Source organism: Ruditapes philippinarum, unplaced genomic scaffold (assembly GCF_026571515.1).
Source record: "Ruditapes philippinarum isolate M1 unplaced genomic scaffold, ASM2657151v2 ctg2655_1_1_1_1, whole genome shotgun sequence".
Lineage (NCBI taxonomy): Eukaryota > Metazoa > Mollusca > Bivalvia > Venerida > Veneridae > Ruditapes > Ruditapes philippinarum.
In genome coordinates this window covers 15,182-33,286 of record NW_026854108.1, presented here as the reverse complement: position 1 = coordinate 33,286, position 18,105 = coordinate 15,182, and the positions used below count along the sequence as shown (strand labels likewise).

The following is an 18,105-nucleotide window of genomic DNA, read 5'->3' as shown; positions in this document are numbered from 1 at the left end:
GTGATAAAACTGTTGAAATGTAATGTAATTATCCGCTGGCCTTAAATATAATCATAAATGTGCATTATAAATCGTAAGTGATGTGATTTGGATAAAACAATTTGTTCATTTTGCTTTTGGATATGAATTGCATGGCTTTTTGTAAAACGAAAGTACAATTTCATTCGGACCCCTCTGACTTTATTCAAAATGTCAACCAAAAGCCATGTGGGAGAAATTTTTATGCCAGGAGATGTTGTTGACAATTTGAAAGTGTCAGAGAAAACATCAAAAGCAGTACTTGGTCCAGGATTAAGACAGGAAGTAGAAACAATAATAGTTTCAAAACCTGGTATTCTTAGACATAAAGAACCAAATATATATTGGATTGACAGCCATCAAAAAAGGGTAAACTAGCTACTGTAACAATCTATATACAGTAGAGTATCTAATCTTTGTATTTTTATTTTACAAATGTATGTCAAACCCCTTCGACTAAGAAAAGGAACAAGACACTACATCCCCAGACACTCCATACACTTTATTACTCAATTAATTATAACTGATATACTTATACATGAATATACCGGTAAATGCTTTTTTAATGTTTATGTGTAAAATTTTTCTTCTGTTCCTAAAATTAACTACAGAATAATGAATTTAAAAAAATATTATAAGTTATTTTAATCAGTCAAACTTTCTTTGTATGAAAGCCTAATTAGTATCAAATGAAATAAAATATAATATTGGTAAGGCGTTACCAGAATTAACAAAAGGCGTAATAATGCAAAAAAGGCGTAGCAATTTGAATAAAGGCGTATTTACACGAAAAAAGGCTTTATAACTCAAAAAAGCCATAGTAATGTGAAAGAAAAGGCATCATTATGCAAGGAGTGGCATAGTTACGCTTGAAAAGGCGTGGAAATGCCTACTAAAAGGTGTCAATAACGCAAATTAAAAGGCGTTTCTTAAAGCAAGTAAAGGCATTATTAAGCAAATAAAGGCTTTATAACGCGAATCGAGAGCTGGAATTACGTGAATCAAAAGGCTTATTTACGCAAATCAAAAGGCGTAATAAGGAGAATCAGAAGGTGTAATAACGCAAATAAGTGAATAAAGGCGTTATAACCAAATCAAAAGGCGTTATAATGCAAACATTAAACCTAATAACGCGAAACAAAAGGTGTACTTATGCAAAACAAAAGGCGTTATAATGCTAATTTAATACCATATAAATTCTTATCAGTGGCCTAGTAATATTAGAAAGGAAGAACAATGTTGATCTAAATAAATTGATCAAGATGTGCGTTTTATTTTCATTTCTGTATGGATATGTCCTAATGCCACTGTCTGATTTTTTAAATCACTTATTAGGAAATGCTTTCACCAAATTAGAGGTTAACTATCACCCAACTATTAGATACTTTTCTACAAAGACAAAGAAGACAATGTCTCCTATAATTATGACTTAACTGAAACACTATCACCCTTTTAAGCGTACCTATCAATAATTAAGATACACTTTCACCCTATTGTGACTAACTTATACCTTATGTTATTCCAGATCTTTTTACCTATAGCCTATAACCTATAGCTTACTTAGGAGCGACAATCACAAAATTAGAAGATACTACAGGTTACTAGTATTAGGTAACAGTACATATCCGTAGATAATTAAACATATGACACACATATAAAATAAGATAAGGTAAGGTAAGGTAAAATAAGATCAGAAATTTATTTACTATAGTGACATGTGTAAAATCAATGATGTGATACATGTGAATTCAGAGTAACTGTATTTACATCCAGCCCAATGGACCTATAAGTCACCAAGTCACCTTATATTGGCAATTATCAAAGAGTCTTCATTAGCGCATGACAAATAGTTTACATTATTACTGCACAAATGGAATGATAGTTATTGCAAATGTATATTATAATATACTAGTTTATATCTTGAGCAATAAATTCAGATCAATATTGTTCTTCCTTTCTCACGTGACTAGGCCATTTGATTTGTATAGATATGGTATTAAATTACTGTTCTAGCGCCGTTTTAATTTGGTTTGCATTACTACGTCTTTATTGGCGTTACTACGCCTTTTGTTTCCTGTAGTTATATATGCCTTTTGATTAGGGTAATAAGGCCTTTATCGCTCATTCTCAATAAAACTCAGCATTTGATGTTCTACTGGGTAGCTCTTAAACGAAGGTTTTTCTTGAGGTCAAAATGTCGTTAGAAACGTGGCTGCCACTTTGTCTAATAGGAACTCTCTCAGTTTTACTTTTTTAAATGGTATTTTTCTTTTATAAGTACCATTAATGCCCTAAAATGTAACATACGTTACTGTCGCCACCTATAATTTTCAACTTTGAAATTATGTTTCAGAAAAATAAGTTCCAGAATAAACGAAACATGTGCAATTAGTCATTGCTGCGTGTATATGCACTTTGATTATTATTAAAAATTATATTTGACTGTTAAAACCTCATTGATATAATGGATGAAAAATTGTCGCCAAGTATATGTTAGTGTTCATCCGTGCTGTTCTACAGAAATTAGAAACTTCGACGGGAGCGATAGCGACAGGAGAATGTTTCTAATTTCTGTAGAATAGCACGGATGAATACTAACATATTTAGTGTCAAAGTGTCACTTTTGTACTTCTATGAAAATTAACGCACATAATTTTTAAGAAATACAGCGTTTTCATTGGATGACAAATAAAGTTGGACAATAAATGCATATAAGTAATTAGTGTCCAGCTTTATTTGTCATCCAATGAAAACACTTTATTTCTTAAAAATTATGTGTGTTAATTTTCATAGGAGAAAAAAGTCGATACTATATTGAAATCCGTTCATAGTCGCCTTCTATTTTTCATAGTGCTTCATAGTACCGCGTAGTGACATAATCAAGGGCCAAATAAAGCTTGACACTAAATATGTTAGTGTTCATCCTTAGCTGTTCTACAGAAATTAGAAACATTCTCCTGTCGCTATCGCTCCCGTCGAAGTTTCTAATTTCTGTAGAACAGCACGGATGAACACTAACATATACATAGTGACAAACCTAAAACAATTAGAAGCGAAACAGACATTATATAATTAAATTGATGCATGCTTTAAATTACAGCATATGTATGATTATAAGCAAAATTAAGCTTGCAGCTTCTCAAATATCATTCTGTTTTCGGAAATTTTCATTTTTTATTAAAATCTTTTCAACAGCATTTTAAAAAGAAACATACGTTACCATTGTTTAAGAGCTAATCCATTCAAGGAAGAACCCAAACAAGAAAGAAAATTAACATGTGTGTAACTCTGATATATTAACCACAAATTATGGCGAGTTATACACTATTGAGTCATGTTTCATCCAACTTTCAATGTAAAAATGAAACATATGTTACAGAAACATACGTTACCAACTTTTTAAAGTAAGTTTATTTAGACGGAAATTGAAGTCAGAAAGCACGTATAACAGCAACATTAACTTCAATTTGACATTAGTAAGGAAATTTTGTTAACTTTGATCAAGTTTTAACTTGTTTAAGTAACCACAGTGAAACAAACATTACTTTTATTAAACAGACTTTATATTGTTTACACATGAAAATATAAAAACATAAAATCGCATTTTTATGACAATAGAATGATGTACATTTGATTCATAAATAAAAAAAATTGATTTTACATGTGAGTTTCAATTCTGTGATGAAGTTCATAAATAAGCCAGTGTGAAACATTACGTTACTCCAACTTACAATTCAACAATTTTTGAAAATTAAAGATAAAGTTGGTATTAGCATGCCTGTTATTAACAGTTAGTTTGTATAAGATGTAAGAAGATACAAAAGTGTTTTTGCAAAGGAAAGATATTTTCATAATATGTTGCAAGCTGTTGAAGTTCTCAACAACAACTAATTCGTTTCTGCAAAGAGCTTACTGGCTGTATTTCATTATAATATTATATATGATAATGTTAAAATAATGTCCAAAGATATAAATTAGTTTACAAAAACTAAAATTGTTTTCTTAACCTTTACTTCTATTTAAATAAAATGAAACATACGTGACATGCTATATGGGGATAAATATAGAACTGCTTAGCAAAATTTTTTCCAAATATGAAGAAAGTGGAAAATTGAATGCTTTGAAAAAGGTTGCTAAATACAACATTTGTGTATGCATTCGACCTCTCATATATTATATATGATATACATCCTTTGAATGAAGACATATTAAAATTATCATTTCCAAAGTTGACTTTTTTTGTTTCTACGAATATTTAACTTTGAAGAAATTAACTGAAAAATAGCAAGGTACCTAACTTCCTTGAATTTTCCTGGGTTAGAAAGTCCCTCTAGATAGAGAATTTACAGATTTTGATATATTGTACAGACATTTGTTATTTATATGCTGACAATATGTTACATTATTAGATATGAAATGTACGTTACCAAGGAAATACAGTGTCATTACAGAAATAAATGCCATCTTGTTATATTATAGTTTCTTGTGGCTAACTTGCAAAATACCCTAAACTTTTACTTCAGCAATAAAAAATGACACAATGACAACATCAGATTTTTAATATTTTCCAACCTCAAATGCTTTATTAGTCCCCTACCGGTTTACCGGAGGGGACTTTAGGTTTACCCTCCGTCCGCCTGTCCGTCTGTCCGTCCGTCCGTCCACAAAACTGGATCCCGCGATAACGCAAAAAGTACTGAAAATATTTTAATGAAACTTGATATATGGATAGATGGCAGTATGGAGATTATGCACGTCTTTTTCTTTTCTTCCTATGTTGAAAATTCTGGTTGCTATGGCAACAAATAGACTGAAAATATGGCAAATTTTACACATAACCTGGATCCCGCGATAACGCAAAAAGTACTGAAAATATGTTTATGAAACTTGATATATGGATAGATGGCAGTATGGAGATTATGCACGTCTTTTTCTTTTCTTCCTATGTTGAAAATTCTGGTTGCTATGGCAACAAATAGACTGAAAATATGGCAAATTTTACACATAACCTGGATCCAGTGATAACACAAAAAGTACTGAAAATATGTTTATGAAACTTGACATATGGGTAGATGGCAGTATGGAAATTATGCACATCCTTTTCTTATCTTCCTATGTTGAAAATTCTGGTTGCTATGGCAACAAATAGACTGAATTTCAAGATTTCTGATTCTAGTTTTTAAGTTTTTTCACTATAAGTTCTTTATTTATTAAGGTATTTTCTTCAAACTTTAAATATAAGTTGCTTGTCATCAACCACATCATATGTGACAAGGTTTACAACTCTAGCACAAAATTTATCAGAATTACCTCCCTTGAACTTAAAATTTTCATGAAAAAAACATTGTTTTTTTTTAATAACTTCTTTTTCTGAATGTTTCTACTTCAAACTTCATATAAATGTTTCTTATTATCACTCAACATTTGTGAGTGTTCAATACTCTAGCAAGACTATTTCCAGAATTATGCCCCTTTTGAACTTAGACTTTTTTTGAGAAATTGGTAATTTTTACTCCAACTTCTTCAATCATGATAGGATTTTAAAAATGTTATATTTTGATAACAGGGATATGTTTAAAAAATAACTTTAGAGTGTCCTTCAGTCCGTCTGTCTGTACATAAAAACTGTTTCCTGTGATCACTTTTATAGAACTTTTTCAACAAATTTACTTAAAATAGGAACCTAAGTGAATGGCCAATGGCCCTTCAGAATGTTGCTTGGGCTCTTACCGGTAGGGGACTTATGGATTGCTTGCAATACTATGATAATTGCTTGTTTTATTGAGAATAGGCGTTATTCACATTGCCACGCCTTTTTTGTGTCATGCCTTTTGTCTTGCATAATTACGCCTTTTGATTCGGGTTATAATGCACCTTTATTTGTGCAATTACACCTTTTGTTTTGCGTAATTACGCCTTTTGATTCTGTTATAACACCTTTATTCCCTTTACAACGCCTTTTGAATTGCGTTACCACGCCTTAAATCGAGTAACTACGCCTTTTGATTTGCATAATTACAACATTCGATTTGCATTATAACGCCTTTATAATAGTCATGTTACTTTGCCTTTATTCGTGTTGCTACACTTTTTAGTTACGCCTTTTGATTCGCGTAATTGCGCCTTTTGATTTGCCTAATAATGCCTTTATTCACATTATAACGCCTTTTATTTTATTTGGTACTTTTAGGCTTTTGTATTCATTGCAATTTTAATGTTATAAATTAAATACATTAGAAAGTGATCATATTTATGTGCTATTGTAAAAATATTGTGGTATGTATTATATAAGGTCTACATTTATAGTAAGATATAATAAAAACAAGAAGGCCATGATGGCCCTGAAATCGCTCACCTGTACATAGGCCCCTGGGCCAAGGCCAATTTTAACCAGGGGCTTTTATTTAAACAAACTTGGTAGACACTTACTAGAAGATATTTCATGCTTAGTATCTTAACTCTAGCTCTTTGAGTTTTTTTGTAAGAAGATTTTTTTCAGTTTTTACTATACACATATAAGGAAAATCAATGAACCCTGGGGTGGGGCCAATTTTAACCCAAGGGCCCTTATTTGAACAAACTTGGTAGACATCAATTAGAAGATGTTTCATGGTAAATATCTTAGCTCGAGCTCTTTGGGGATTTTAAAAGAAGACTTTTTAAGTTTTTACTATATACATACAGGAAAAAAACAATGACCCACTGGGGTGAGGCCAATTTTTACCCCAGGGCTTTTATTTGTACAAACTTGATAGACACCCACTAGAAGATGTTTCATGCTTTATATCTAAGCTCTAGCTATTTTGGTTTTTTAAAATATGATTTTTTAAGTTTTTACTAAATACAAATAAGGAAAATCAATGACCCCCCCCCCCCCCCCCCCCCCCCCCCCCCCCCCCCCCGGGTGGTTTATGAGGAGATAACGTTGAAAGTAAATGTTAACGGACTGGCGAAAAGACGCCAGACAAAAGGCGACCTACAGTCATAAGATTTGATGATGAGTTTTGTCATGACTAGTAGATGACCCCTATTAATTTTGGGTTTCATATGTCAATGTGCAATTTAGACACAATGAACTTGACAAAAGAAATCTTGCTTCTTTTAGATTTGTTTAATTACAGAATTAAGAAGGCTTTTGCTTTATATGTAAAATTAACATAATTATTCTCATTAAAAGTCATTTATCAAGTTCACAGTGACAATGTTAGAAATAAGAAGTTTATGTGATAAGATGGGATATAATTATGTTTCACAATACAAATTACATAGTTTACATTTTTTCCATTCAACTTGAAATGTCCTTGGATATTAATGAATGGTTTTATGCACAAAAACTTTATCTAATAATTACCTACACAAACCTCAATAGCTTGATTAAATAATTAAATAAGTTATGTGTTGCAATCTAAGCATTAACATGATGGATGTCAAACTAGGGCATGTGGTTTACCTTGCTAAATGTTTTATCGCTTAAACTGCAGTCTGAATGTGAACCCTGCAATATTTGCAGACACTTAAGGTGTAGGTTAAGTTCTAGACCCCCACTTAACTGATAACATATATTTAAAACTAAGTATGGTACCTAACATATTTGTAAATAACAATGGTTTCAACTATTCTTACCATTCATTAATAACCTTGTAAATTTAATGTTGGTACAGGTATGTGGTGGTCTGCAGCTCTATCAATTAGAATGTCTTTGATTCCAAGCAAAGATCTTGATCAGAATGTTTTGCATGAAGACGCTGTAAAAATTCAGCTTTAAAATGAGCAGTGGTTCTGTTTTGATATCAGCTTGTGACTCAGTTATTTCACAGATGGAATCTGAGGTTTTTTTCTTAATCAGCAAAACCTGGAAAGTCACAATGTTGGTGAGACTTACACAAATATTAAATAAAAGAAACAACTGCGGTATAGTGGAGATTGAAGAGTTTATTTTTCAAAACAAAATCATAGGAGAGTATTTCTTTTTCTAATTCAGTGTCTTGGGATTACATTATTAACCAGGTTTTCCGAAGGAAAAAACTGGTTATTAGATTGAGGTATGTCGGGCGGATGGGCGGACGGGTGGGCGGGTAGGCGGGCGTAAACAATTTCTTCTGTGCGCAACTCCTTCTACATTTCTCAACGGATTTTGACCAAACTTTCACAGAAGCTTTGTTATCAAGTGCCCTAGCGCATATTGTCAGGGTTTTACGATTGGATAATATTTGACCTAATTATGGCCCTTTGTTTTTTTTCCTTATATAGAATATATTGTGAACAATTTCTTCTGTGCGCAACTCCTCTTACATTTCTCAACGGATTTTGACCAAACTTTTACAGAAGCTTTGTCATCACGTTCCCTGGGGCATATTGTCGGGGTTTCGTGATTGGATAATATTTGACCTAATTATGGCCTTTTGTTTTTTTCCTTATATAGAATATATAGTGCTGAACTTCTCCTACATTTCTCAATGGATTTTGACCAAACTTTCACAGAAACTTTGTTATCAAGTGCCCTGGTGCACATTGTCGGGGTTTTTGTGATTGGATAATATTTGACCTAATTATGGCCCTTTGTTTTTTTCCTTATACAGAATTATCAATATATAGTGAACAAATTCTTCTGTGCTGAACTGGTCCTACATTTCTCAACGGATTTTGTTCAAACTTTTTCAGACGCTTTGTCATCAAGTGCCCTGGTGCATATTGTCGGGGTTTTGTGATTGGATAATTTTTTATCTAATTATGGCCCTTTGTTTTTTTTCCTTATACAGAATATATAGTAAACACTTCTTCTGTGGCAATTCCTCCTACATTATTCATGTTTTACATTACACACAGTTACATTGTTTGTTGCTTGTATTTCAAATACAACATATTTATCTACAATGGTGATAATTGAAAACCTGGTTTCATTTTATTGCCATGTTTCTTGTTTTTATTTGAATGACTTTTATTTACAGTATGTGCCTGTCCGAGGTGAGTCAGTGATTGGTATTGTAACAAACAAAGGTGGTGATGTGTTTCGTGTTGATATAGGGGGAAGTGAAATGGGATCCTTGTCGTATCTATCATTTGAAGGGGCAACAAAAAGAAATAGGCCAGATGTTAAAGTAAGTAATTGTGATAATAGTATACGGTATTAAACTCATTGTTCTCCCTATTTATTGTATGTAGAACTTTTTAATGTTGCAAAATAGAGAAAAAAGGAATCCCTGAATAATGTTCACAATGGCAAAATTGAAACGTTGCAGATTGAGCCTGTTTTATGGAAGATACTGGAAAAAGCAAGCTAACATTTAATATAAAATGGTAAACTTTTTAATTTAGATGTGCTCATATGTTGGTTTTCACTGAACCTTGAATGTGACACGCTAGTGCCATTCCATGAAAAGCAGCGCATATTCCCCAAGAAAATGAATCTGTATACCCTAAACTAGAAAACAATGGTAAAACAAGATAAAATGGGACTTTGAAAGGGATCAGATGTTATGAAACATGCATATTACAGACAAGCTGACAGAAGACAAATTTAAAAAGCAGGCAACATATCCTATGGTTGATTATACAGTATTTTAAAGCCTGTTCAGTTTCATCTGATTCTTGAGAGTATTTCTGATTAACTTTACTGGTACTAACAACATCTATAAGTTGAATTCGGAAAGCAAAAAACATGCGTGCATTAGCTTTATATTTTGCACTTACTTATGCTTATTGACATTCACAAATAATTTGGGATAGAATACAGCAAGTGGTAGTGTAATTCGGATGCTATTTTTTTTAGGTTGGAGACATTGTGTATTGTAAGATGCTAATGGCAATGAAAGATATGGAGCCCGAGTTGGTGTGTATAGATAGTACAGGTCGTAGTGCAGGGATGGGAGTCATTGGTCGTGATGGAGGGTTCTTACACTGTTGCTCCCTTAATCTCATCAGAAAGTAGGTTTATCTCTTATGTATTTTTTGCCAATAAAGAGTATTTTTTATTCAAATAACTGTTCTTCAGTACCAATGGCATCAGTGGTTAATACCTTTGACTTTGAATCCTCAGTCCCTCATTGTAGTGGCTAAGAATTTTAGATATGAGGTACATGTTTCTATGCAGGTTGTTTATGAAAGGTTGATGGTTCTATCAAGGTACCTGCACATGTCTTTAATTATACATGGCCAATTAAGTTCACTAATTAGTAACACTGGGAACATTTGCTGAAAATACCTTACCAATGGAGGGTGTCCATGGCAGAGTGGTCTTTGACTTGACCCTCACCAATGTGGTTTAATCGAGTCCTGCAAGGGTCTTTAGATTGGTTCATGTGAGGAAGCTTTCCAGCTTACGGGTGGATGGTGGTTCTACTTGGATGCCTGATTTTGCCTGAAATAATGCACAAGTGGCACCTTAGTTCTTCCTCCACCATTAAAGCTGGAAAGTCACCATATGACCTTTACAAACCCAGCCAAAAAATTATGATCAACCGAAAATTTATGCTGATATCTGTATTTAATATTCTGTTGATTTATAATGTATAACAATTTCTGTGCATGATATCAGCTCTCATAATTAACTTTACAATTTATCAAACAGTACAAAGAGTATACTTACTTTTAACTGAAGTAGAACAGAGATTTTATCAGTCAATGAAGTACCAGTTCTAGTACTGACACGAAACATATATAAATACATGTATGGAATCTTTGAGAACTTGCATCCTTGTACATCTCATATTAATATAAATGTACTTATTTGCAGAATTTTATCATCTGATTGTCCCCTTTTGAAACTTCTTGGTAAGACCATGCCTTTTGAGATCACAGTTGGTATGAATGGAAGGATCTGGGTACGAGCCCGAACAAGTACACAAACCATAACTGTAATCAATGCAATATCTACAGCGGAATACATGGACAACACACAAATTTCTGCAATGTGCAAAAAACTTTCAGAAGCATTTATTGAGGTTGACTGATGTTGATTAAAATGTGGAAATTTTTTTGAATTCTTAAGGAACTGTTTAAAGATTTAGAAAAGTACCAGTTACTGAAGCATTATTCATCATAACAAATGGTGCATTAAGGATGTAAAATGAAGTTTTGATGGAAAATGAATTTCTACATGGTAAAAATTTACTTGTTATATAGACATCTCAAGTAACTCCTAGATATAATTTAAACCTACATCCAGTCTTCCATCTTACATGTGACAAACTCAATTATTCGAAAATGGAAAAAGTAGTATGCACAAAGAACTTTACTATTTTCTTCTGTGTCAGGAATGAAACTGAACATCATTTTGAATTTCTGTTCAAATGTAAGTGTGTAAAAGACAAACATATTACTGTATATTTTAATTGCAAAATAAATTAGATGATGATCTATAATGCTTCATTATTACATGCTTTACAGTGGTTTATAGAAATATATCAGTGGAAAAAAAAAGATATTTCACTGTTTGAAACAATGAAATTATCAATTTGATATTTTTCACTGTTTTGAATTTAAGCCCGTTATGTTGTTTCAGTGAAAATACCTGCCTTCACAGTTCTGGAAACCAAATTTATGATTTGACATCATCACGTTGATTATTATTGAGGCGCTTTGATCCCAGGGCTGTAATTTGAAATTATTTCATGAGATGGTGCTACACACAAAATATCTTAAGCTCTTGGCCCCGCACTTAAGAGGATTAGATTTTTATACTACCCGAAGGGTGAGCATATAGTCACTGCTCTGTCTGGCCGTCCGCACTATAAAGTAGGGATAGGGGGCCCAACTAACTGTAAACAGAACAAAAGAGAACAATTGAGTTCATTCTGTAACAATAGAGTAACGGGCCATTGCTCCTCTGTTAAACCAAAGAAAACAAGAGCCGTCACCCAAGTGACAAATGCCCCCGAAAAGGTATTTAAGCATGCAGGTATTATGAAAAGAAAAGAGAATGAAAGTAACTAATTGCTGAATATTGTTCTTTGTATTATTGTACCTGTAATCTCTAATTGTGATAGCATGAACCTTCAAAATATAAGTGTGACCTTGACCTTTGAAGAAGGGACGTGGTTCCTGGACGCAACAAAATGTTATGAGAGACATTTGTGCAAAAATTATTTCAAAATCCCTCAATGTATGACAAAGTTACAGTCTGGACATGATTGTTGTGTAAGTGGGGACACACTGACATGAGCCTTAGCCCCTACACATTGTCTTGATGTGGTAGACATTTCTGCCAAGTTATTTTAAAATCCTTCCATGCATGACAAAGTTACAGTCCATACATGAACGTGTATCTTCAAACTCTTCTTGAGAGAATGAATACCTTCAAACTATAAGTGTGACCTTGACCTTGCTAATATTGTACACCACATATTACTATATGTACTTACCTGCAAACTTTTGTCATCTGTCCCCATTCTGAGATCATACCTTTTGCGAACACAGTGGGTATAACCAGTAACTAACACAAGTCTTTTTTCAACACTTATCTTTATTAAGTGATTAGCAGAATAAAATATGTCAGTTTTTACATAAATATATCAACAATATTCAAAGTTATATTAGCTTCATCTTTTAAAATAGTTGTTTGTGAGACCTCCAATTCTCTTAAAAAATGTTTTGCAATTTTTTTAAAATCGAATCTGTACACAAGATGTGCAGTCCCTAAATATTCTTACGACAGAAGATAAGAATGGTTTAATATTTATTTCTATCAAATAATCCTTTTTCTATATTTGAGGAAATAATCACTGGTCATTATATTTCAAAATGATTTGAAGTGTTTTCACAAACTATACTCTTGCTAGTTTTAATAAACTTCATGTATCCAAAATGATTTTCAAGTTTTTTTTTCTGTTTGTTTCAAAATAATAAAAGCTAAAAGATGTAGCACTAAATCTGTGCAGAGGTAAGTCATATTCAAGTCTAATATATGATGACGAACATTGTCATGATCTGATCATTCAACTGTCCGTAGCTTTATAATGATCATCATCTATTGTTGAATATATGTGCCCTTCACTGCTCAAAAACTCAATTGCATCCCTGAAATTTATATATAACAATGTTTACAGGTAATCTGATATTAATAAATTACCTGAACTGAAATACAAAATTTAATAAAATTTTCCATTTTCAGACTTATTGTACAATGTATTAGTATAAAAATTACGTCTTTTTAACCCTAAGAAAAATTGTACACTTTATTCCATGTACATTTTGCAAAGCCTATAAATAATTATTCACATATCTTTTTAATATGAATTTTTTTCTTTTGAGAACATATTTCATTCATGGACATACATGTATTGATATAGCAAATTTTGTTTCGGGAATATTAATATAATACTGTGAAACCCTCAAACATTCTTATTACACACATATAGATATAAATGCATCTTTTTATATGTGTAAGATAATTTATACAATACTGTTTGACCTTTCTGTATTACCTTAAATCAATTAAAATTGAAGAAATATCTACAATTTCATAAAAATGTTCAGCAGAACATTACTAGATGATTGTAAGATTTTATATAATTTTGACCTACCTGATAGCTTTTTCTGGGACTCCTCGTACTTGCTTACAAACAGATTCCACACTTGCACCTTCAGCAGACAAGTTGTTCCGGATGGCAATATGTACCTATTATAATATAACGTTTAAATTTGTCATTGATTAGCCTTATCTAATTTATTAGAAAATTACAGTGTATATGTCACTGTCTGTTACTGATTACTGAGAATATTTGAAGAATATAATTTTCTTTTACCTAAAATCCATTCTTCTTTGGAAAACCTTTCCGGTATTTTCAGTGTAGATTATTTCTTTTCAAATTTTTTAAGAATTTTGAAACTTCTGACTATTTAAAATTGTATCATATAACTTGTAAGTAGTATTTTAACTGACCTGGTTTTGTATAGAACTTAGACCACTGACCATACCATCTCCTGCATCCCCATATCCTTGTGTAGTGTTCCCCTGACCTACTGTTCCATTCATTCCTCCCTAAAATAAAATCTTATGTTTTATATAGTAACAGTCACAGCCACTTTACACCTCACAGCTGCTAGAAAATTAACCAAATAGCATTTTAGAACAAGAGTTGTTAGAGAAGCAGCAAACTCAATTTTTCTAAATTCTGGACAGTAAACTGCACAATTTCTAAATGAAGAGATAATTTGAAGTAAACATCAAACAGACCATGATTTTTGTATTCAAAACTGAGTGTGGCAGGCAGAACTCATCAAGATGCATCCACATATTTCAACAGCTTTATTGGCATTGAGGTAAATGACCATAAACAAAAACTTTATCAAAAAAGTAAGTTAACCAACACCAAAACCAACAAGTAGGTCATGACAACTTTCTTTGAAAAATGAAGCTAAAAAATAATTTCAAATTGCAGTTAACATGTTTAAATATACTTACATTAGTCTGTAATGATGCCAGGGAAGCATGGCTGTGTATTACTTCTAATATATGGTACGTCAACTCATTCATGTCAGTTACTGGAGAAATCTTGAAGGCTACAATACTTTTCTTCCCCGCAAATGATCGTACTGTACCTCGTACACGGACATATGTGTTTTCTCGCATAGCCTGTACCCTCTCTTCATCTGGAACCGATTCCTATTTGTTTTAAAAATATAATTATGAAAGTAATATCAACAAATTTTTTTGGGGGGTAATATTCTTTTGAAGTGGCATGCCTCCAGATGAGCTAAAATATTTAAAGAAAATAAAACTTGAGAAAAATGTACCAAGGTTTAAAGAAAAGTAAAGAAATTCAAGTAATCATTTATCTGCGATAAATGACTGATTTTGCAATATTTGTCACCATACTTCTACTGTGTGACTAATGCAGTAAGGTCTATTTTGCCTATTTTGACCCCTTTTTGTAAATTACATGAATTGTAAGTGCCGTTTACAATTTTTGTTCCCTTAAGAATATTTTACTTTTAAATATATTTTGAAAATTTGAATGAATATGGAGGCATGATACTTTAATAAATGCACAAGAGATATTTTCCTACTGTCAAATGTTTTCAACTTAACAATCCTCCAGATTATTTCTCCAATATATGGCCCATTTATTTTAATATATCATATTACACAAATAAATATATTCTATTGATTAAGCATGGTACTTAGACAGATATGTCATACCCAAATAGAATAATAATATATCTTTGCCGTAAGTAACTAAAGATGAAATATATATAATGTATATATACAATATTAATGACATACATCATTGTCTACAAATTGTTTAACTTCAAGAGGTGGTCCAGTGAAATCATCTATCTCATAGTCTAACCGAGTTGGTGATTCCTTTATTGTCTGTACTAGTCCGACTAATGTCACCTGTAAAATTGAAAAAGAATCTTCAGATAACAGATAATTAATTTCATCATGAACAAGAGCCATGTCAACATGGCCATCCCCTGCCGAATGTGTTTGCTCATTGGAAGAATGTATATGTATTAGAGCGGAATAATTCCATTTTAAGAGGTCTTTTGGTAATGAAAACTGATGGCTATAGTGATTACAGATTTGAAACCTATGTGAATACTGATGGCTGAAAATAACAAAGGGCAATTACTGAAAAATAATGCAGGGTAGGTTATCATTCTTGTGTGCTGCATCCCTCCTCAGTAAAATCTATCCACCTATGAAGTTTCAAGTTGATACCTCAAATACTTTTTGAGAAAAAAATTGAATTGAAAAATTAAGTATGAAAAAGAAAAAAGGGCAATAACTCAAAAATTATAAAAGGTAGAGTTATCATTCTTGTGCAGTGCACACCTCCTGAGTGAGATCTATGCACCTATGAAGTTTCATTTTGATATCTCAAAGGCTTTTTGAGTTATGCTCTGGACAAAAATTAATTTTGAAAAATAACAAAGGGCAATAACTCAAAAATAATGCAGGGTAGAGTTATCATTCTTAAGCACTGCACTCCTCCTCAATGAGATCCATCCACCTTTGAAGTTTCAAGTTGATACCTCAAATACTTTTTGAGATAAGCTCTGGACAAAATAGCATGAAAAAAAAGGGCAATAACTCAAAAATTGTATAGGGAAGAGTTATCATTCTTGCGCACAACATTCCTCCTCAATAAGATCTATCCACCTATGACATTTCATGTTGATATCTCAAACACTTTTTGAGTTATGCTCCACTCAGGTGAAAAATTAGGTATGAAAAATAACAAAGGGCAATAACTCAAAAATTATGAAAGGTAGAGTTATCATTCTAGTGCACTGCACACCTCCTGAGTGAGATCTATGCACCTATGAAGTTTCATGTTAATATCTCATAGGCTTTTGGAGTTATGCTCTGGACAAAAATCAATTTTGAAAAATAACAAAGGGCAATAACTCAAAAATCATGCAAGGTAGAGTTATCATTCTTGTGCACTGCACTCCTCCTCAATGAGGTCTATCCACCTATGAAGTTTCAAGTTGATAACTCAAATACTTTTAGAGATATGCTCCGGACAAAAATGTCGGACGGAAGGTCGGCCGGACGGAGACTATTTCTATATCCTCCGCCGAAATTTTTCGGCGGGGGATAATTACTTATACCATCAGACATACAATTAAAATCCATGTACATGAAAACCTGTTGTTGCTAGGTGACCTTCATCATGAAACCTAATAGACTGTTACATCCTGGGAAAATTTCACAAAACCTTTATCATATCTTTCACACAATTACTCGAATTTTTATTCAGCTTAATTGATTAACAAGTTAAAACTTAAGTACTTAATTCTGAAGCTATTTTCAATAATCATTTCACTTTTTTTTTGGTTGGCTTCGTTATTTTTCTACTTCTATTTTCTGACACAAGCATTTCTTTATTTAAACAAACTGAATGAAAATAAAATGGCAACATTTCCCATTTCTACCACTTTAACCATATTCATAAATTTCAAATTATAATAAAAGCACCACATTCTGTGTTAACACTCGTTTGTTAATAATTTTAAGTTAAAATTGGGCATAACTCCAAAAATAATGCTTTCAAAATTATGCCCATTGTCTAACAATTGCACCTGGTCATGATAAGCAAGTATTCCAAGTGACTTTTTGAAATGTTTGAAAAATGGGCTACATAGTTTTTGCACAACAACAATGACAAGACAGTGACAACACTGATCATAATAGCTTCAGTTTTTCTTTGACACTGATGAGCTAAAAAAGGCTTGTTAATGTTTTTTTTAATATATCCTGGCTTATAGAACATGAATTTAAGTAGCAGTCTACATTAATTTAAAGCAGTTTTTACCTGAAATATCTCTATATCACCAGAAAAGAATTTATCATCAAGTTGTGTTGAGTTAATTACTTCTGCCACAGTCACAGGAACAATATTCTGAGCTCTTTGTCGTGATCTTTTCTCTTCTGACTGTTGTGGTGTACCAAATCCTCCAGGTGACATGTAACCTTGACCTCCACCTTGACCCTGGTCATATCCCTGAAATCCTGATAAACCAACAATATATATCAATGTTCCTGCCTCTGACAATGTGCAAATAAGCCAAATTGTAAAAACATTGTATTTTATTATCTCAATCATACAGAAATCACCATTTCTTAAATTTTTAAATAAAAAAGTTAAAGGAACGTGGCAATCTTCACTGTCTGCCCAGATTAACCCATATTACAGGTTGATCTCTTAATCACATGGTCAAACATTTTTACAAGATAGGAGTAAAGTGCTGAATTTGATATTAGGTAGTTTAGGTTCGAAATTAAGTGTTTTCCATGTTGATACTTGGCTTATTGAAAGATAGATTAGGATAAGCTAAACTGACTCCATGGAATGGTTGAAAAATAAATATGAGCACAACAGATCCTGAACATTATCATGGGTGGGCTTCCCCTTTGGGTCTGTCTTCTGCATACCCATATTTTAATAGTTTAAAACACCGTATTTTTTACATGAGGACCTTAATCTATTACCTACTAGGAGATAACAAGACAAACTACCTATCAGATAAGCCGACAGCGATAAATTACTGGTTTCATAGCAGTTCCTGCTCCAAATTGCACTTTTTTACAAATAAAATATGAATTTGTCAATGGACAAGTACTGAACACTGACAGGT

General features: G+C 32.4%; 2 protein-coding genes across 2 annotated transcripts; one reads left to right on the top strand and one right to left on the bottom strand.

Moving 5' to 3' along the window:
* The first annotated feature begins 132 nt into the window (after positions 1–132).
* On the top strand, positions 133–11,378 carry LOC132738977 (exosome complex component RRP40-like). Its single transcript, XM_060726612.1, has 4 exons — positions 133–387; positions 8,967–9,116; positions 9,788–9,942; positions 10,751–11,378. Exons 1-4 carry the CDS (start codon positions 190–192, stop codon positions 10,965–10,967), a joined length of 720 nt encoding a protein of 239 aa, XP_060582595.1. The 5' UTR covers positions 133–189; the 3' UTR covers positions 10,968–11,378.
* A 1,080-nt stretch (positions 11,379–12,458) lies between these two features.
* Positions 12,459–17,588, bottom strand: LOC132738975 (replication protein A 32 kDa subunit-like). The gene is made up of 6 exons (XM_060726607.1): positions 17,283–17,588; positions 15,242–15,355; positions 14,420–14,620; positions 13,898–13,996; positions 13,539–13,633; positions 12,459–13,032 (listed from the first exon to the last, which is right to left on the bottom strand). The coding sequence occupies exons 1-6, from the start codon at positions 17,571–17,573 to the stop codon at positions 12,951–12,953; spliced, it is 882 nt and encodes a 293-aa protein (XP_060582590.1). The 5' UTR covers positions 17,574–17,588; the 3' UTR covers positions 12,459–12,950.
* Between the last annotated feature and the right edge of the window lie 517 nt (positions 17,589–18,105).